This window comes from Hippichthys cyanospilos, chromosome 2 (assembly GCF_059441005.1).
Source record: "Hippichthys cyanospilos isolate Australia breed blue-spotted pipefish chromosome 2, RoL_Hcya_1.0, whole genome shotgun sequence".
Lineage (NCBI taxonomy): Eukaryota > Metazoa > Chordata > Actinopteri > Syngnathiformes > Syngnathidae > Hippichthys > Hippichthys cyanospilos.
In genome coordinates this window covers 12,994,262-13,015,241 of record NC_142370.1, presented here as the reverse complement: position 1 = coordinate 13,015,241, position 20,980 = coordinate 12,994,262, and the positions used below count along the sequence as shown (strand labels likewise).

At 38.1% G+C, this 20,980-nt stretch overlaps 3 protein-coding genes and 1 long non-coding RNA gene across 4 annotated transcripts; 1 reads left to right on the top strand and 3 right to left on the bottom strand.

Moving 5' to 3' along the window:
• Nucleotides 1-5,541: 5,541 nt before the first annotated feature.
• On the bottom strand, nt 5,542-12,111 carry dnajc27 (DnaJ (Hsp40) homolog, subfamily C, member 27). Its single transcript, XM_088402574.1, has 7 exons — nt 11,740-12,111; nt 10,626-10,708; nt 10,471-10,540; nt 9,946-10,110; nt 9,751-9,873; nt 9,515-9,675; nt 5,542-8,340 (listed from the first exon to the last, which is right to left on the bottom strand). Exons 1-7 carry the CDS (start codon nt 11,824-11,826, stop codon nt 8,208-8,210), a joined length of 822 nt encoding a protein of 273 aa, XP_088258700.1. The 5' UTR covers nt 11,827-12,111; the 3' UTR covers nt 5,542-8,207.
• Nucleotides 12,112-12,401: 290 nt separating this feature from the next.
• Nucleotides 12,402-15,340, bottom strand: cd247 (CD247 molecule). Its single transcript, XM_088402651.1, has 8 exons — nt 14,429-15,340; nt 13,931-14,031; nt 13,822-13,860; nt 13,677-13,733; nt 13,439-13,471; nt 13,268-13,321; nt 12,725-12,754; nt 12,402-12,629 (listed from the first exon to the last, which is right to left on the bottom strand). The coding sequence occupies exons 1-8, from the start codon at nt 14,478-14,480 to the stop codon at nt 12,567-12,569; spliced, it is 429 nt and encodes a 142-aa protein (XP_088258777.1). The 5' UTR covers nt 14,481-15,340; the 3' UTR covers nt 12,402-12,566.
• On the top strand, nt 12,440-14,075 carry LOC148427398 (uncharacterized). Its single transcript, XR_015863742.1, has 2 exons — nt 12,440-12,661; nt 13,704-14,075. It is a non-coding gene; the product is annotated as an uncharacterized LOC148427398 (long non-coding RNA).
• A 424-nt stretch (nt 15,341-15,764) lies between the features above and the next one.
• Nucleotides 15,765-19,960, bottom strand: creg1 (cellular repressor of E1A-stimulated genes 1). The gene is made up of 4 exons (XM_088402637.1): nt 19,595-19,960; nt 17,743-17,862; nt 17,558-17,671; nt 15,765-16,488 (listed from the first exon to the last, which is right to left on the bottom strand). The coding sequence occupies exons 1-4, from the start codon at nt 19,871-19,873 to the stop codon at nt 16,402-16,404; spliced, it is 600 nt and encodes a 199-aa protein (XP_088258763.1). The 5' UTR covers nt 19,874-19,960; the 3' UTR covers nt 15,765-16,401.
• Between the last annotated feature and the right edge of the window lie 1,020 nt (nt 19,961-20,980).

Below are 20,980 nucleotides of genomic sequence, written 5' to 3'. Positions count from 1 at the left end.
CCAGGAGTGGGTGTGTGTGTGGTTGTAGCTCCGCCCCCTGCAACAACCAAACAAGTTTCAAGTTTCAACTTCGTTGGGACGACAGACAACAAACTGACCCTCATCAAGCGATATCCACATACATATACCCGTGCAGTTGAATAGGTTTTTGTGTGGTTACATTCAAGGAAGGAGAGGAATGACATTCTTGTTCAGAGGCTTCACGGTCTGAGGAAAGAAACGCCTGTTCAGTTTTTCCGTGTTGGCCCAGGGCACACTGTGTCAGGGACCTGATAGCAGCAAGGCAGGGGTTCTGGTCAATCCTCCTTCCTGTGTTGAAAAACGGTCTGTTAATTTTATTTCGTTAGGTGGTTTTACGCACTATAATCATCTGGATTCAAATACATTTTTAGAAGTAGAGGTCATTTCTACTTAAAATGCATCTGGATTTAGATGCTTTTATTGCTGTTATTTTTTCTTTAATTCAATGCAACACTTTTTTTTCATTGTAGAAAAGAACATTATCCAAAAGATTTGCAACATAGAATGCTGACAGTGTCTTCACATTTTAAACGCCAAAGTAGGAATATTGCACCAAGCAACTTTTACAATATCCCTTTATCGCTAACCATTTTCAAGCTACAACATTTAGGGTTACTTTTGCCCTAATATATAAATAAATACTTGTTTTTACTTTGACTCTTCAATAACTGACGATTGTGCCACCTGGCACCGTAAAGTTTAGAGGCCAAGACTTAAAAATCTAATTATTTGGATTTACCACTTCATGCTCGCATATCCTATGAGGATAATCATTTCAGAAAATGCATAAATGAAAACTGTAGGTTATGTGATTGATGTCATTATTGGATTTTTTTTTTTTTCAATTTTTTTTTTTCTCAATAACCACTATCAACACTGGAAGTGAAATCGCTGAGCTCATTTAAATTTCTAGTGCGGGTGGAGAGGAATAAATGGGCTATGGAAGCGTATCTGAATGTGATAGAGCAGTATGCAAACTGTGTGAATGTGAACAACAAAGAGATGATGAAAGATTTGATGAGTTTCTTAACTATGCTGATGTGACACTCTCTAAAAACAACCATCCATTTTCTAGAGCCGCTTATCCTCCAAAGGGTCGCAGGCTTGCTGGCGCCTATCCCAGCTGAATTTGGGCAGTAGGCAGGGCACACCCTGAATTGGTTGCCAGCCAACTGCAGGGCACACAGGGACGAACAGCAATTCACACACCCAATCACACCTAAGGACAATTTAGCGTGTCCAATACACCTGCCATACATGTTTTTGGAGAGTGGGAGGAAGCCGAAGCGCCTGGAGAGAACCCACGCAGGCTCGGGGAGAACATGCAAACTCCACACAGGAAGGCCAGAGTGAGGGTTTTGAGGATTATTTATGAGACCCAAATTTTAGGGTCACATAATAAGCCAAAATTGGGTCAGGCCCTTTATGGCGTGGTTTAGGTTATTTATTTTATTTTACCCAACTTGGGGGTTTGGGGGAGCAGCTACTGTTGTGGAGGGTTAAAAACAGGTGGTGGGAATGAACTAGGAAAGAGAAATATGGCCCATCGTCCCATTTTTTAAGAAAAATAATTTCTATGATTCTAGCTCAGAGGTAGGCAATCGCTGATCTAGATCACAGCATGTGAACTTTGACACCTGGCAAAGCACAGAAAGATCTTGGAGACTCGAATAATTATTTACAGTTGGCTTGATACTGGGAGACAAAGGTCCAAAATATAAAGCTGTTTGGTGTGAATCTGTATTTAAAAGTCATTAAACAGAAGAGAGAAATAAATACAGTTAAAATTAATGTTTGAAGATGGGTAGGATTAAAATTGAGCCCTTTTGAAATTAGACAGCAATAAGAATGGCCTAAACATCGGACCCTTAAAATTTTGTGCATAAATATATACATTTTAATAAGAACTGTCTTCTTGAACTTCTACTTGAACTGTCTACTTCAATATTCACCACATTTACAAATGTTACTGCCAGCGGAGTAGTCAGAAATTTTTCACATAGTCAGTGAGGATGTGTGTTGTCCAATCTTCATTCTTTATCATATGATCTAGAGAAAACAAAGTTATTTTAGATGGCATTCAGGTCACCCAGAGATTTATTTTTAAAATATGCTGTCAATTACAAAATTGACTTTCAAGTGAGCTAAAAATACTGCATCTGTGAGAAAATGGCAGAAAAATCACATTTCAAAAATGTTCTCTTTGATATGGGAGTGGCCTCAGAATGACAAGTGGAGACTTTGCCCACCCCTGACCACCCTGTAGCTCCGCCCCCAGTTCCCGCAGCTGTGTGCACCTGTTTGTCTTTCAGGCTTAATGGTGGGAATTCTTGAAACAATAGAAGAGTAAAATAGCATAAAATTACCACTGATCAGACATACTCAACATAAGGATCAGAAGAGCATGTTAAGGACCAATACTTAATACTAATCCGACACACGGAGTGTGGATTTATTGTGTATTATTGGCTGAGAGTTTATTCATAGAGTTTGAAAATGTCGTTGAATGGAGAAAATGAGTGTTTCCATTCATGGTGTGCATTTTGAATAAAACAAAGAGCATTTTCATCAAGTTGGCACACTAGTGCCACCAAGTCAGACCATTTGTTTCATAAAGTAAGATCTTCTCTTTCCTTTTGAATTGAGCTTGTAAATTAGTCAGGAGTTTAACAGACAAATTTAGAAGGCAGTGAATAACAAAATAGTGTGTCAAAAACATGTGATATAGAATCAACTCGTTAGCCAGTCCTAGCCAGGACTCACAAATACAGTATATAGTTAAATTGGAACTATCATATTGTTGACTGTGATGCAAGCCACCTAACAGGGATAATGTTTCACCATGAATCAGAACAGTATCGGAAAAAAACAAATCATAAAGAATTAAAGATGAATGGAATCATATAAATGAATCATATGAAAAAGAAATTAAATCATACAGTTCATCACACAAATTAAAAAGAAAGTAGCATTGCTCATAAAGGAATATAAGAGTTTGAGCTTAAAGTAGTTCATTAGATGTTGCTACATTCTGTGTATGAGAGTGTGAGACTGTAAAGTGAACAAAACAGGATGTGTGGTGCGAGGGAGTGTAAGAATGGAATGTTTCAGAGCAAACGGTGCTAGTCGCGGGGAGGATGCAGGGACGAGATAACCCAGAGGCAGCTGATGGAAAACAACCGTGAGGAAAACTACAACCAGGAGGATCCAGCAAGTGATTCTGCAGGGGAAGAAAGACCAATGAGAGCAAGCTAAAGTTAACTGTAGTATACACATAGCCAATAAAATAATGCCAGGATGCCTTTGTTGATGTGCCATTTGCATATTGTGTAGTATAACTCATTGCTGGGCAACTTGGATGGGGAGTACGTCTGCTGGTGGCAACAGAGGCGTACAGGGCTGTATTGAGAGGGACCCGAGACCCAGGTGCTTGTATTAGATCTGCGTGTTAGGAATAAATCCACCCGTGTGTGAAAATGCCGGCTTCCTGATACCTTTCTATTGCAGAACGAGCGCGCATATTGTTGGATGAGTGGCAGTTGGGTAAGGTCACAAATTGGAGTCAGATTACTAACTTGAGTTTATGTTAATTTAGAAATAAATTCCAACACTCAATAGCTCTCAAGTCTAAGCTTCCAGTTGCATTTAATCCACTCTATTGAAAAAGTTGACCAACAAAGGGCATCTTGCACCTTAAGGCTGAATAAAAATCTTCAGAATGGCAGCTGTGTTCAAAGGAGATGAAATACAGGTATTAACAGTTTTCTTTGTGGACATAAGAAATTGTAAATTGCATTGTTTTATTTATTTACCGTGTTTGATGGTGCCCCAACCATTACATTTAGTAATGGTTTCAAGTCAAAGTATTCTTGTGCTATCTCTGCAGGCATCAGGAACTACTGTACTAATGCTTTTTAGTCCCATGAGAGAAACAGTGCATTTTTCTTTTCACATTCAGAGCAAATTCAATGGAACGTAAAGACACTTATTCCTGAATTTTGAGTAACTCCTTTGCATGACATATTTTATTATTTTGCCAAGTTACTTGTCCTTCTATGTGTGAGCATGTGGGTGAGAAACTAATGCATGTATGATAAAATATCATGCGTGGCAAGACATTCTGATAAAATATTATGCGTAGCAAGACATCGATAAGAATCACAGCTGGCGGAGCGCTCCAGCTGGCAGGCTTGAGCGGCCTTCATTCTGCTGTAGACTAAACAATAACAAGACGGTTTTTCTCATATTCATTCTCACAGCATCCCTTTTCTTCTTTGCAAGCAGTTATATTTTGTAGCAAATTTATAGTCATGATAATAATTATAATCCTAACCACAATCATTCACACAGCAAAGCATTTCTTCATTGCAAGCATTTATATTTTGTAGCAAATGTATAATCACTACATTTGCAATTATTATATTGTTCATAAATTCATGTTGAAGAATGAGAATGTGCGCTTTAAAAACATCTGGGTCGAAAATAACCCAATCACGGAACAAAAGAAGAAACAGACCCAATATGGGGGTAAATTTGACCCAACATTCTGAGTTGCTTTGCACAAAACAACCCCCCAAAATGTGTTGTTTTGAACAACACGACCCAGAATGTTAGGGCAAATTGACCCCAATATTGTGTCCATCCTTTTATAACCCATACCTGGGTTATTTTTTATCCAATTTTTTTAGTGTGGCCCTTGCATTTTTCCAGTTTTTGCATATGCCCCCTCAAAGAAAATAAGTGTACACCGGGGGTCACCATTCTAGTACACGCAGGCACCAGGTAGCCTGCAAGGATCAAATGAGTAGCCCGCAGAATTGCTCTGCAAATAGCTCACAAGTGATTGAACAGTGTGATTTTATAGGAATGTTACAAACAATTCTACATATATTACATGTACATAACATACTTCACTTGATTTACAGTACGTATTTACTTCAGCTGTTCCTTAATTATTGTGAGAAATCATTAACATGATCCGTATCTACACACACTAACTGGCGCAAAAAGGTTGGTGACCCCTAGTGTACACCAACTGCAATAATCATGCACTTTCTTGACAGATATTTGTAATAAAAACGGGAATACATATGGATAAATTAGGATCCTGGAAGAATCACATTTCTTTTTGAGGTCTCGAGCAGAAAGGGTTCATGCGTCACTGTCTTGAAGTGACCTCCTGCGCCCTTGCGTCATGCACTCGCTCCCAATGGAGGTCATGCATGTTATTGCAATAACCCATGTTCAACTTGTGACATCTTGGTAATTAAACACGCTTCTGACGCATGAGGTGTCAAACTGTCAGATCACAAGCTTTGGAGGTTTAAACGGGAATGTCAGAAAAAAAGCAATTGTCACCAAACCTCACATGGACACCTAATGCCCACATAAACCTCAAAGTTTATGGACATACAGTACACGTTTTCCTCAATAAGTGACAATAAGGCAATCTGTAACGAATGCCTTGGAGAGGCTTAGTTCGACCTGTAAATAAAAGGTAAATATAAGTACATTCATCTCTGGACTTTCAAAACATTTATTCTTATCATTAAGTTATAATCTATAAAATACATTTGTACATCAAAACATATTCACATGATGCCGACATAACTTCACAGTCATGCAATGTTCACCGATATATTCACACAATACATCTGACATTTTTTTACATGAGTAACAATGTGCTAAGGTGTAATCATTTTTGCAAGACTACTAAAAGATGACCATTATTGTAATAATTTTACAAATTAATTATCTTACAAGTACTGTTTTCCATTATATTTGTTTTTAAATTAAGGGAAAAAAATAAGGGAAACACTAACTTGACGAAAACATCCGTATTGCAAAGATGATCATTAAAAAAAACACACATTCCTGTTGATTTGAACTAATAAAACAAGACTTGAATTTTAATTCAATTTGAAGTTGAAATTCTAGTTCCTATCACGAGTCTCATTCCTGACAAAAGCACACAAGATCAGACACATGAGGAGTTAGGCAGACAAGTAAAATGAGTTGGGAGTTCCCTTTTTCTTTAAATATCTGAGAGCAATAGGGCAGCACGGTGGAAGACTTCTGCCTCACAATTCAGAGGACCCGAGTTCAATTCCAGCTCACATCGCCCTTTCTGTGTGAACTTTGCATGTTCTCCCCGTGCTCGTGTGAGTCTTCTCCGGTCTCCTCCCAAACTCTAAAAACATGCATGGTAGGTGTATTGGACACTCCAAATTGTCCTTAGGTGTGATTGTGAGTGAGAATGGTTGTTTGTCTCTGTTTGCTCTTTGATTAGAGGGCAACCAGTCCAGAGATTATAAAAGAACAATGTGGCCAATTTACATGAATGAGGTGCGCTCGCGCCATTTCGGGGCGCCCATGGTCCACCACTTTCCGGCACAAGGCCGTCTCAAACCCATTCAAAGCAAAGAGTTGAGTTGTATTCCCAATTGGGATTGGTCAACAGGCTTATTGGGCGGTGAAGTTGTCAACAGAGGTGGAGGTAGCCAATGTGTCTGCTGCATTCACCACATGTATGGATCAGCTTCACTAATGAACCTATTCACAATGTTTGCAAACAATGAGTGTTCAGGTACATCCAGAAGGCTAAAATGAGTGATAGCCTCTGACCTGAAGAAAAAATGATGAATAAAGTATATCTAAATGGATGATGGATTGAATTTACCCAGCCAAACCTGTAAAACTTCACTTTGGTGGCATTAATCCGAGCAGGTTCCGGTCCCCAAATGATCGTGTGAGCTATGTCGAGATGAACATGTGCATTACGACTCGGGCCCAAATGATAAAACGGCTAGCCGATTAACTCATTCAGTGCCATGGATGAGAATTATCATCTTTCAAAATAAAAATGACAACAATATATTATAAAATTCGTCGTGTCAAATCCGTTTTTTTTTTTTTTATGGAAAGCAGCTGACACACTTGACTATTGCTCAACTAATATAAGCCAATTGAGTACTGCAGTCATAACTGTGACCATTGGATGACAGTGTTTCCACATTTAAAACACAGCTATTATACACATGCAATTCAAAGTAAGGAATGGAAATCTACCATTCATATGATAGCACCCATATTCACAAAGCCATAGCACGCAATATTCTGTTGGCCTTGAAAGGTGAGTGAAAATGCTAAAAATACCGGCCCTCCTCTAGAGGTTTCATTTTTTAGTAACGCTTGGCACTGAAAGAGTTCAATCAGACAATTACAGCCCTTCAAAGATTTGACAAGGATAAATAGGCCGAATAGCAAATATTTTACATTTGCATATAACTGATATCTATTAAAATACATTGGGACAAAAAAAATGCTATTTTGGTCTATTTTTTTTAATTAATTGGCCCATTCATTGAATCGTTTTTTGTTTTTCTTTTCTGCCAAAATAAATAAATAAATAAATAAATGATCTATATTGGTCAGGCCGTAATGACCACCAGCGCTCCTTCTCCCTGGGAATCAATTTTACTCACGTTGAATCATTTCTACAGACAATTCAGACTTTCAAACTTGAACAGCTAAAAAAAAAAAAAAAAAAGAACGAAATCACTGTTCATGTCATTCATCCTGTTTTCTTCTTTACAATAACTAGGCCCTGACGCTAAAGTGGCACAAAGGCAACCTTGAGGATGGGCCGTCGCTCATTTTCATGAGACATGACTGCCTCTTGATAAAAAGTTCCATGACAAATTAATATGTCTAGCATTTCACAGGCATATTATAAAGACACCTGAAAGTTGTTTTAAAGTGTGACAAAATGCATAGCGTCCTTTAAATACAAACATGCATGATTAGCATGGCAAACTAATACATTTGCATTTCACCGGAATTCTCACACACACATTTCAGAGGTAGGGTTTCTTCCATGTAACAATCCAAATATATGATATATACAATTTAATATAAATTACATGATGGTTAACTTAATGTCATTTAGTCTGAATCGAGGTTAAGACTGACCTTTGACCTGGCTTTGCAGACAACTTACAGCAATTAATTATTAATCCTACTTAACATGGTGAAATGATTTGATGTTAAATGAAAGCACATACGTGCATGTGTTGAAGGACGTTGTAATACGGGTTTGGCTGAGAGGAACACGGCACCAATGAGGTGGAACGTAAAGTGCTTCAAAACGAAGACCTGTGAGTCTGGATGTGTTATGTGGCTTGGCGTTATTTGATGTTTTTCAGCAGTGAGGTACGTGCGTTCACCACCGCCTTGAATGCATCTTCACTCCCGGGGGCCACACATTTGTCTGGGTGCAAAAGTACCGCCAGCTTCCTGTATGCCTTGTTGACTTCCTCCCTGGAAATAAGAAAGTAGGAAGGATTTTTTTTTTTTTTAAATATACAAAATAGCCTCAAGCAGTGGCATTCAAACTTTTTTCAATGATGTATCTCTTGCGAAATATTTTTTCACCCAAGTGAAAAATTATCCCCTAACTAGCATTTTTTGCGACGAGGAAGAAAAAAAAAAAGACTAGAAAAACAGAGTAAATTCATTCAGCATAAAAAAAGAATTATATATTGTGTGACACCATCTGTTTCATCAATCAGTTGGAAATGAAAGGGGGTTTACCATCACACAGGTGACTGATAATGCTCCCGATATGCTCGCAGGTAATCAGATTAAGAATATGGCACAAATTTCATGCTTTGCCTTTACTCTCAATTTAGCGGCTCACTTGAAAAAGTTTATTTTTCGTATCTTGTTTGTCATAAACAAAACAGAAATATTAGTCTTTTTAATTCGTGCAACAATTTTCCACATTTATTTTCATCGCTTGTTCGAGCGTTTTTCTGTACAAATGTACTTTTTTTCTAGCTTTTTTATACTACAAAGCTATCAAATGTATAGTTTCAAAGAGTTGTCCACATGCTGTTTCGGAAGAAAAGGGGATTCTCCTTACAAACCAAAACCTAGTGTAAAAAGAATTACACTTCGTTTTTATTTTGTTTTTCGTTATTCTGTCTTGCAAAGCAGACTGAAGAAGTATCATAATTCTTTGCACATCTATGGAGTAAAGCAGAAATCATTTTAATTGAATCAAACCGAATCATATAAAAATTGTTTCTGAATTGAATTATAGACGCAAAAATCGGAATCGAATCGTAATTAATGTCTGAAATTCCCACTCCAAGTAAGTAAGTAGGTAATTGGTTGTGAGAAAAAAATAAACATTTAGAAAAACAACGCAAATGTGAGCTCAAAAAAAAAACTGATATGGTGGCCTGATGATGTGAAGCGTGCTCCTGCCATCTAGCGGTGGAACGACTCAAATTCAATTTATGCTGGCCTCACAAAGCAAAAAACGAAAGCCATACAAATCGTTGGTACCACAGTAAAGCGGCCACGGGTGAGACAGGATCAAACACTCATAACAATGCTGTAAGTAAGACACAAAAAGTAAGACACGGGGAACTGTTTTAAATTGGTAAAGACAAGAGAATGTCTATTTAATCCTGGCCTATACACTCACCGTGTAGCACCAGGTTTGACCCCGAGCATATCCCAGGAGTCCTTGCTATTTCTGATACGTCTGATAGTATCCGCTTGCTCTTTGGTGAAGCCTACGCTGACCTCTGTCACAGGGCGCTTTCCGCCATTCTCACACATGTCAGTGATGGAGGAGAAGAAGGCCTGGAAAAAAACACACCACAGGCTGAGTCGACATTCCGGTTCAGAGCTAGGTGAGGCACCGGTACGGGTTCCCACCTGGAACATCTCATTAATACCCTCTCCGCTTTGCGCCGATGTCTCAAAGTAATGAAACCCCCGAGACTCAGCCCACAGACGCCCCTCGCCCTCATCAACCACTCGCCGTTTCGACAGGTCCACCTGTGGACACAACCGGGTCACTTCCTGAATTGGGGGTTTGCTCCAGAACAGCAAGAGAGGGCCAAGTGAGACCTTGTTGGCGCACACCACAAACACAATGCTATCCATGTTGGCCTGAGAGCCCATTTCCTGTTTCATTTCACCCAGCCAGCTATCCAGGGCGTCAAAACTGTCCCGAAGACCGACATCGTACACCAGCAGCACGCCCTGACTGTCCTTGTAGAATTCATTTCGCACCTGCGGAAAAAGAGATGGATTTATACAAATATTTGTACATTTAGAATCCCAGATGATACGTCTTTCTAAAAATATTTCCCTTTAAAAATTGGGGGGTATTGGAGGAGGATCTGAAAAATGTGGCTTCTTCCTAACTGCTCCTGCAGTATTAGTACAATTCAAAATGTTGTGCTTTAAGATTATAATGAACAAGTATATTAATAGTAGTAGTAGTAGAAAAAAGAATGATCCTAATATTGTATAAACACGTCAATACATTTTTTGGTTTTCAGTGCCTTTTGCCCCAGAGCAATGTTCATATCCCCAGCGGTTAATGTTCTCAGTAAAACACTTCTTAAGAAGGACCCTTTCCAAACTCACTTCATAGAAGAATGGATGGCCAGCCATGTCGAAGATATTGACTTTGATTTCTCTGTCGCGAACCTGCACCCTGACAAGATGTGTCTTAATAGGTTCATATTGCAAATACATACAAATGTTAAATGGCACACAAAAACAACAGTGAACACACTTACTTGGTGACCCCATAGTCGATTCCAATAGTGGCCAAATATTTGGGAACAAACCTCTTCTCACAATAACGTTTAATGATGCAACTCTGCAGGGAGAAATGAGAAAGCCATTACCTCTAGTCCATTTGGGACTAGAAAATAAGAGTTTTAGACACACAATGCATCGCGTTTCACAGGGATGTTCAATGCCACTTTGTTCAGACTGATACTAGTACGAGTACTCTACGAGTAACTCTATACTACAAGTACTTCTGATAGACAAAAATATCACAAAAGAATAACACTGACAGACCATTTTAGACTAATACCTATTCGAACATAGAATTGTCTGAAATAACGGCAATTTTCAATTCTTTTTAATTTGCAATTTCTACTTGGTGAATATAAAATGCGTCAAAAAAGCGCTCATAACTACTATCAGCTGCCATTGCGAGTACCGACTGATACCTTGAAATAAAGACAGCCCCATACCAAGTACTCGCTTATCCTTAGTAGTCAAATGCCCTGTAGGGCTGATAAATGAATCAAATTCGAATTGACACGGCAAGAGTCAAATTTAAGTTTATTAAATCTGAAAGGGGCCCAAATTGAATTTTTACGTCATTAATAAAGCGCACAATGATAGTAAAATGCCATTTTTAATCTTATTGGAAAACCGGAACTTAAATGCCATTGTGTATTATCATGTTGATGGCTCTACAGACATTTGTTGAACAGCGAAAAACAATAAAACACAACAAGAGTAACAATTTCAACGAGACGTCAGACAACTTGCCAGACCACGCGCCTTAACGGTACATTTCGAACACTAGAATATTAGGGTATAAATTAGATTTTACATTGCCATATAATTTGTTGTTTAAACATTTTTCATGTATACCTTGTCCTACCAACTTATTTTTTTTTTTTTTATGAAAAACACGTTACAATTAAAAACATGTTAGCGTTCTATTTCGCCCCTCCAGACAACTGTCGTTTTGCGATCTGGAATGAAAATGACACATTGGTATTCATCACATTCGTAGTTAAATTACAAACATATACATTACATATTTAATTACATCACGAAGGAAGGACACTGAATTGTGAGCTTTGATTATTTACGTTTAAAACTTACCTTCCCAACTTCCGCGTTGCCGAGGCTTATTACCTTTACGCGGAGCGGCTTCTTGTTGTCTCGTCTCTTCGGCACGTTCGTTTCCATATTTTTTAATTGCCGAAAACTGAAACTTCAGAAGGAAGCAAAAAGGACGTAAAACACCCGTGCGGCTAACGTCTAGCGCTAGTACTTAGCACAACACATGAACACGCGACTCAAACTACGACACAGTTACGTTGTATTACTTATATGTAACTATAATTAAGATGGAAACGAGTGACATAATTTGGTAATCTGAGGGAAAAGTCAGAGTAAACACGTCGGGCGGACTTGCTAGCGCCATAGCGTTTAGCTCAATGCCATTAGGCGCCGTCGTACAAGATGTACGTCCGCTAGTTCTTTTCACAATAAATCGTCAATGAAGCTCAATTGTGAAAAAAAGTCAATGCATAAAACTATAAATGCCTTGTTATTAAACTGCACTGCATTTCATTTTACATTGCATGGAGATCTAAAAGAATCAAAATGGAAATAATACATATAAATATATGGTTTACCAAAAAATATAGTAAATTATGCACAGTGTGAATGTCATTAGCCATTAAGCATTCTTGATTTTGTGGTTATATAATGTAGACAAACAGTTACGAACACACACAAACTCAAGCACACAATGAAGACGCAGTTCAAAGGAAATATGTATTTACAAATTTAATTACACATTGTGGAAAAAAATATTAAGCAGACATGATACCAATCATTATATTTCATTATGCAATTAATCACATGTCTTATTATTTTATAATTCAGTCGAGCTTGAGTAAAAGAGCATGGAGCAGAACATTCTAGCGGTTTGACGCCTGCATCTGGAGGGCATCATAGGTGTCTCTGGTCGCCCTGCTGAGATCCTGAAGTCACATTTCAAAGGTGGCATTCCCGTGTGAGTGTGGTGGAAAATAAGATGAAAATGATTTTCATTGACTAACATTGAGATTTCACTCACCTGGTAAACCTGATCGTTTTTTCGGTGACGCTGGGAAGTATCAAGTGAACGTTAACAGTTTAGGTCAAACACTGACATTAACAAGAATCTAAAACAATCTGTCATTTGCTCTTAAACAAAAACAAAGAAATCAATAGTTTTGTTTGTTTTTAAGACAACACACAAAAAGAAAAAAATATATAATTTGAATAATATTTTGTAGTTTTACATTCACTGCATTTTATGTCACAACTGTATGAAAAGACGGTTTATTTGTTTTTTTATTTATTTTAGCTCTGCGAAACTGTGATTGTATTAACCCCCCCCCCCTCCCCACCCCCCTTTGCCAAAAATGTGAGGGTTTTCCTGCTTAAATTACATCCCATAACTTCAATATTACTGTAATCAGATAACCATTTAATCTGGTAGGGCGTCATCAAAACTGTTTGACTTTTCCCCTTTAAAAGCAAATAACTAATCACTTCTTATTGACCATTGAAAATGTAAAGAACAAATGATATTGATTGCCCTGAACAAGTCTGATAAATTGAGGCTGACGCTTACCTCTCTTTTCACAGGAAGTTCTTTGTACTCATCTTCTGTTCTTTTGTTCAAACCCTGATATGGCACACATGCAGACACGCACACATCCATGCACACACACGTACACACACACCCACAGACACTGTATTTTTTGTTTTTAAACAACAAATTTTACTCAAGATGTACTGGTACCGTGTATGTAGCATTGTCATTCATCCACTGCTTCTGTCAGATAGATTAACAGGAGAACTTTTTGAAACATGGTACATACTTCAATGTTGAGTTCTTTATTTTTGTTATTTTTAAGTTTTACGGGGATTCTGAATTGCTTTACACTGAATGTTACTGAGATTTGTATAATTACTTTCCAGATATGTCTTTTCAACATGTTCAAGAATATTTCTCTGTTGATTTTCTCCAGGATACTTACATGTCCTCTTTCTGGGTCTCCTCTCAGGTCACCTTCAGCCCTTTGACCTCTTCCTCCCTAATAGAGCCAATGATACAGACAATAGCACAAAGCGAAATGGCGACAAAAGAGCAGGAGATGCTCTGCTACTGCTTGTGAGTCTCACCACATAGCGGCCATCCGCGGGCCCCTTCATATTGAAGAACTGCATAAAAAACATGAACAAGTGACATGGTAGCAGTACACTGTGTGGGTTGTGTAATCAGAAGACCGACCTTCTCTTTGATGAACATGGCGGTGATCACCAGACTGTACAGACCCAGGAAGCCATCCAAGATGTAGCACAGCTTGGGGTCATACAGTGTCATCATGGCATCTGCAAATGAAGTTGTGGTCAACAATAAAATCTGCACGCAAAAAGCATGCGTTGCCATCTAGGCTGGCTTCTTCTCTCTGAGTAAAGGTGTTATCTTCTTTTCAAAGAGGAAATCATGTTCCTAAGAAGCCGAGGTAAAAACCACATTGTAGCTTCCTGGTTGGTCGACTATCAAATCATTTCATATTTCGATGTATACCTTAAACAAAGTGAGACGTTTGGACTGTATTTGAAATGAATAGCCACAATTTAAAATATTTACGGAATTCAATCGAAGTTACAGTATATTTCTCTTGTTTGAGCCCACAGACAGAAGAAAACATCTCAAATGTTCCCTGTATGCTTTTAATACCAGCCAAGCATCGGATAAAGACAAAGTTTAATGATTTGATTTTACCTGCGGGTTGGATCGCTACTACCAGAAGACCCGATGTCCACCAGAACGCCATCCTGAACTCTTTTGGAGTCTCTCAAACAGCGTTTTGGGCTGTCAAGTAGGACAGGAAGTGGCGAGAAGCTGCTGTAGCGAATGAGATCGCGCCCACCTCAACTCAAGAGCAGTCAGATGTTTTGAAGTAATGACAGAATCTGACTCAAATTTCCATTTTAACTTCTTCAAGCACTAAAGAGCAATGATGAGAGGCTTTAAGATTACCTCTGTAATACACATTACATTATTACTCCAAGTCGAATACATTCAGTTATTTATTGAAAGTTGTATTTCTTTTGTTTCCTACTTTCAGGGTATATCCACATTTCAAAATTCCTACACCTACAGCAACAACGCAAGGCGCTAAATAAAGCACTGCACTTTGCACTCCCTTTGTACTTGGATAGTGTCTGCAGTCACCTACGACAACAACAGTACTTTTTACTGAAATCAAGTTACATTATGGGTAACATTATGCTCATAAAATTCAAAATAATTGGGCTGCTAGTTATAATATTTGCAGCAGTTAAAGTTGATAAGTAGAGGTAAGATGTTCAAACAAACTTTGGCGAAGCCTAATCGCAGTTTTACAACATCGACTGATGGCATTGACATGTTTTTTCACCTTAAGTCTAGAACTGTGATAGAAAGTGGATGTGCTCAAATAATTACTATGTAAACAATACGTTGGTGACGTAATGCCGGAAGTTGAACAGCAGAATTCCCGCAAAGGCTAATTCATTGCCCATAGGAATAAAGTGGCTAGGTTGGCGAGAGTCGTCTGAATACATTTCAAAGGCACTTTAATTGACATAATTGACTCATTTGATACAGTCGCTGTTCCTACTGATTGCTTTTTAACAAACCGTGCAGGCTTACCAAAATATGCTGTTTAGCCATAAAAAATCCCCACTGTTGTTTTGCTGTCACTTTGTTCTATAAACCAAATGGGTATTTATCTGAAATCTCAGTGTTTCTTGAGCGGAAAAAAGCATGTTGCTATGCGGTTTATATTTAAGAAAAAAAAGAACATTTTCTAAAAGTGAAAATGTTTAAGTTGTTATTAAGTGCAAATGTTTTTGTCTTCTGTATTCATAATTGTCCTTTAACCAGGCAAAATTATCGTTTTTTTTTTTTTTTTTATCTGTCACCTAATGGGCATCTGCACCGTCTTGAAAAGCTATTTCAAATGACAAGTTTTTTAGACTGAGCCCATAAGACACCATCGTTTTGGCTTCCAAACACAGCATCTCAAATTATTTTTAATATTGGTTGACAAGTAAAGTAAATGGAGACGTTCTGCTATATTACACAAGTCTTTATTAGAAAAAAAAAATCATGTTTCATCCAAAAATATATTTCATCAAAATAATAACTCAACTAATAACTTTAATAAGAAAAACAAAACCAAGGCAATGTCTTTGTACCCAGAATTTTTTTCAGTGACGTGACCAAGTCAACAAAACATCTCATTAAGTCATTTATTTTTTCAATCATAATCTCTGTTAGGGTTTCATTGAATAAAATGCTCACATAAATGGATTTTTCCCTACATACTCATAAAAGCAAGAACAAGTCTTTAAGCAACAGATTGCTACACTTAATTTACTAGATAATGCCTTTTTTCCCGTTGATATGCTTTTTTGTACCATCTCATAGTCTAATTTGATCTCATGCACGCTATTCGCGAGCTGACAACACAGTGGTCAGGGGTCATCGACGACTGATGCCATTTTTGCATACTGTGAGCAAAGGCTCCTTCATTCAAATCTAAAGTGCACAATGACACAAACATCGCCAATCAAACAACGCCAATCTTAATGCTCACACTGCAACTGTAATATATGGCACCTGTAAAAAAAACAGCATATTGGTGGATTCATTCGAAGCCATTCACAATATGATTGACAGCAAAGACCTCACAAACCCCCCCAAGAACATTACTTATACGTATTAGTTGGGGAGGCCTGGTAGTATTCATCTGGACTGACTGTCTTCACCCCGCCAAAATAATCCAGCACCCAAACCTGCAACACAGTAGATATGATAGTAAAGACATTTTGTTTTTTTCTTAAATTGTAGAGTGCTTTGCAAACTGTGGCCCTTGTACCATAGTTTGGGTGTCTAAACATAATTGTGGAGCGTTATTTCAGATTCAAAAACATTTATACCTATAGACAGACACAAAAAAAAAAAAAGAAAAAAAAAGGATTTATGCCAATTAAAAATTCTATTTTAGAATGGACTGTGTGCTATTAGACAGGAATACAGTCTTTTTTTTCCCCAAGAACAAAATCACACATTATTTTTCTGGACTACATCCAATTTGTCCAGGAAAAAAACCATAACGCACAATTACGCAAATAGTTATCTTCTTGAATGTCCTTACTTATTTTAACGTTGACTTTGACAAGAAAACACACATTTATCTAGGAAAACACAATTTTATTCTAAGAGAATAAATAAGAGTACAACAAAATAGATTTTTGTTCTTATCAAGCAAGCGCGTCCAATCAATTTTCATAGAAATACGTGAGAGGACCATCGGAAATTTAAGAGATGGGTGAATACCTATACCAAGTGTTGGTATCAGACCGATACCTGGCCTTATTTTGAGGTACTGTTCTCCCAATGGTAGAACATACTAGTATTTAACTGACAAACTAAACTGCCAATAATTTCATGGCATTTTAAGTAAAATGCTTTATGGTAATTGGCAGGTCTGTCATTAGGATTATCAGTACAAAAAAGGCCAATTCTCAACTCATTCAGTCTCAATAAATATTGATGTTTCTTTTCAGCCCAGATTTTTTTTTCAAACTTTTTTCAGGCATTAGGGTAAAAGAGGGTCTGAAATGTCTGTGTAGCATGTTTTGATTAGTTTTAACCATGGCAATTTTGCAGCTAGAACCAGATCACAGAAATGCAACCATGCAAGGAGATAAACGAATAAAGCAAAGCAATCCGCAAACCACCCTACAGTAGAACTCTTGAGCTTGGATCAAGATGATGGCATCATGACTCAAACAGTTGAGTGACCTTCTGGTTCCAAAGCCCAATAAGGCCTTACAGAGGTGCCATTACAGTACAACCTACCTGTGTAATGTTGAATTTGGCAAAGAACCAGTTGTGGTCTGCGGGCCAGTCGATCATCTCGGGATGTCGAGTGAAAAGGGCTTTCTTTGCAAACTCTGCCTCTGTTCCATTTACCTGAAGAAGATGAGCAGGATCATGAGAATGATCCGATGGTACAACTAAAAGCTATTGCCAACGTGACACACCTCCACCATAGATCCGGATAGGATGATGTGAGCACACAGAGGACTCTGAGGGTCGAATCCCTGTTGACGGCAGTAGTCGGTCTGAGCCAGAGACATGGACAAAGACGCCTGTTGGTTCACCTGCAGAGACAAGGTTTCAGTTCACATCACTCAAGCTTTAAACTAGATACACAAATCAAACAAAATGCATCACTTAAAATTAAATTAAGGCCTATTCTTTTATTTGGATGAATAAAATTCTAATAACTGATTAATCGGCGGTTAAATGAAAAAAAAACTAAAGACAAACGGAAAAATAGCTGATTTTCTAGTCTTTTTACGACTACAACATTAAAGATAGGAATGCATGCACAACATTCAACTGTTTTATATATATATTTTTTTTTTACTTTTTATTTAACTGTACAACAGAGAAAAATGTTGGCAAATATCAGCCAATTTTTATAGATGGGGCGGGGGGTGTTGACTTCTATTGTTTGTTCTCTAATTTAAAAATTGTGGAAATTTTATTTTGCTAGTTCAGTTAAATAAGTGAAACGCCTCAATCCTCCTTGAATCCAGTCTATTTACGTGTCCACTGTTGTGTCCATTTTGTCAAAGTAAGACAGTAAAGGGAACTGCATCTATCTCAAACTAGAATAGCCAGAATGTCCTCTGCTAAGCGCACTACCGGCACTCGGTAACGTAGTTCAAATGAGTCAAAGGAAAAACACTAAAACAAATGTCTACTACAGTGGACACAAATGAATAGGCTTGGTCTCAAGAGGGGACACTATTTCGACACTCCACGCAAGAATGGCAAAGGAGTGTAAATGTTCATTTCAGTGGGAGTTCAAGTGTAGTCTATCCAGTTTTTAAACAGTCTTTTCACTGGAAAACAAAAATATCAATGTTGAGTGACTCATCTTCAAACAAATTAACAATTAAAAATGTAAAGAAAAATGCACCCCATCATCCAAAGAACAAAAAGTTTTCTTAAACGTGGTGTCGTATATGATTAATCAATGCACATTTAGGTTTCATGTTTTAAAAGGAACTACTGCAACACTGTCTGTTTCCCACAATATCCGAACATAATGAGAATCACCTCAATCAGTCTCTAGTTAAACATATTATATCATGACATAATCGATTGACTTTAGATAATTGTTGTAACTGACGGCAATTAGAAAAAAAATAAACATCTGATCCGTGTTATGTCACATTTTAAGTCAAGCGACTGCACGTGAGTTATGTCAGAACTGCTGACGCACAGTTGAAAAGTTGCGGAGTCATGGTGACACTTGTGCAGTTGCATAAATCCTTCTTGTTACATATTGGCTTAGAAAGTATACTCATGTGCAAAAACTGATCACGTTTACGGATCCAATAATTCCCATGAATTCTAAATCATTACATCATACTGCATGGGGAGTTGTGCCAGTTATTTGACATATGGTTAATATACAACAATGTGTCTATTATTTACCTTTCTAATTAGCTCTGAAATTGACAGACCTGGTTCAATAGATCAACAAGGGTCAGTCCATCCCACCCCGCCCGACTCTTTAGTTTGTAATTTTGCCAAAGATAAACTATAATCTGTACGAGGCACGCACTCTTGATGAAAATTCTCTTGCAATTTGTCAGACTGCGTTTAAGTGTAGAACTACAATATACTCTGAAAATATTTGCAAAGAACAGCAATTGTAGGACAAATGACATTTAATTAAAATCCAAATGTTCCTCTATTTAAAATTAATATAACAATCGACAACAAACTTAAATTTAATAAAAACGGATGGCAGCAAGTTCGCGCACTGGGCAGAAAGTTATGTCCATTTAAACTGCATTTACATTAAAAAAAAAATACCTCCAAGTCCTGCACAGAGATTTCCATGCGGGTCAAGTACATGTAGGGCACGCCGGAGCTGGAGCCCGGTGGCCCGTCGCTCACCGAGAACACGTTGGAAAAGGGCTGCCCCACCACCGGCTTGTGGCTACTTATAGTGGCCAGGGAGGCCCAGTCGCACTGGTGGGCGACGAAGCGGGCGACCCGGGCAACCTGCTCGTGGGGCGGCAGACGGATCCGGGTAGAGGCCACGGCGAAGGTGAGGAGAAGCGGGCAAATGCCCCGCAAGAGCGTTGTCATGGTCGGCTACAGAAAATGAAGTTTAGTTTGAACACCAGTGAGGGAGCACGAAAAGAAAATGCAGCAAGAAGATAAACAACTAGGGAACTGGAAGATCCGGTCCAGATTTTCGAAATAAGACAAGCAGTTACTTCCGTAAATGTACACCCACTGTACACTAGTGGGAGTCTCAAAGTTCCTGTCCATATTTTCGAAATAAAAGTTCTTTAAAGACAGTACTGTACTCGATCCGGAATATCTACACCATTTATTTATGGATCAATGTTGTTATACATTTATTTTTATGGATGGATGGATGGATGCCCAAGATTTTGGTGATCCAACTTTGGCTGCAATTACAGCCTCAAGTCTCCTTTGAATATGATGCAGCAAGCTTAGCACGGCAACTGTACTGTTTTTAGGAAGTTTTTACCATTCTGCCATGCCATAATTCTTAAGCTTAATCGGGTTGAATGGGAGACATCTGTGCACAGCCACTTTCAGGTCTCTCCAGAGATGTTCAATCCACTTCATGTCTGGGCTTTGGCTGGGTCACTTCAGATCATGACAGAATGAGCCTGAAGACCATACATTGAGATCTTGGCTGTGTGTTTCAATCACTGTCCTGTTGAAAAATGAACCTTCAACCCAGTCTGAGATCAAAAACAGGTTTTCTTTGATATCTCTGTACTGTATATTGCTGCATTAATTTTTCCTTCTATCCTGACTAGTCTGCCAGTTCCTGCTGCTGAAAACATCCCCATAGCACAGTTGGAACATCGAAAGCCTTGGTAGTAGCCTTGATTTTTTTTTTTTCCTTTTAAAGACCATTTCAGTCTCCACCTTCACAATATAACAAGCTTTTTAACATTCAGGAAAATAGGATAGAATAAAATAGAGTAGAATAGAAACAGACTGAATGCCTTTATTGTCATGGTAAAAGTGCACAACCAAATTGGAGATGTGAAGCTAAGAGCAGCTACACTTGTGCGTACATACAACAAATACCTGTACCAAAGAAAACATTGAACATACAAAAGTCTTCCATTAAGGTTTTCACAAACATAAATACACACCTTCAAAAGAAAACTCCCTCCCAATATAAACTTACAAATTTAAACGTTGAAA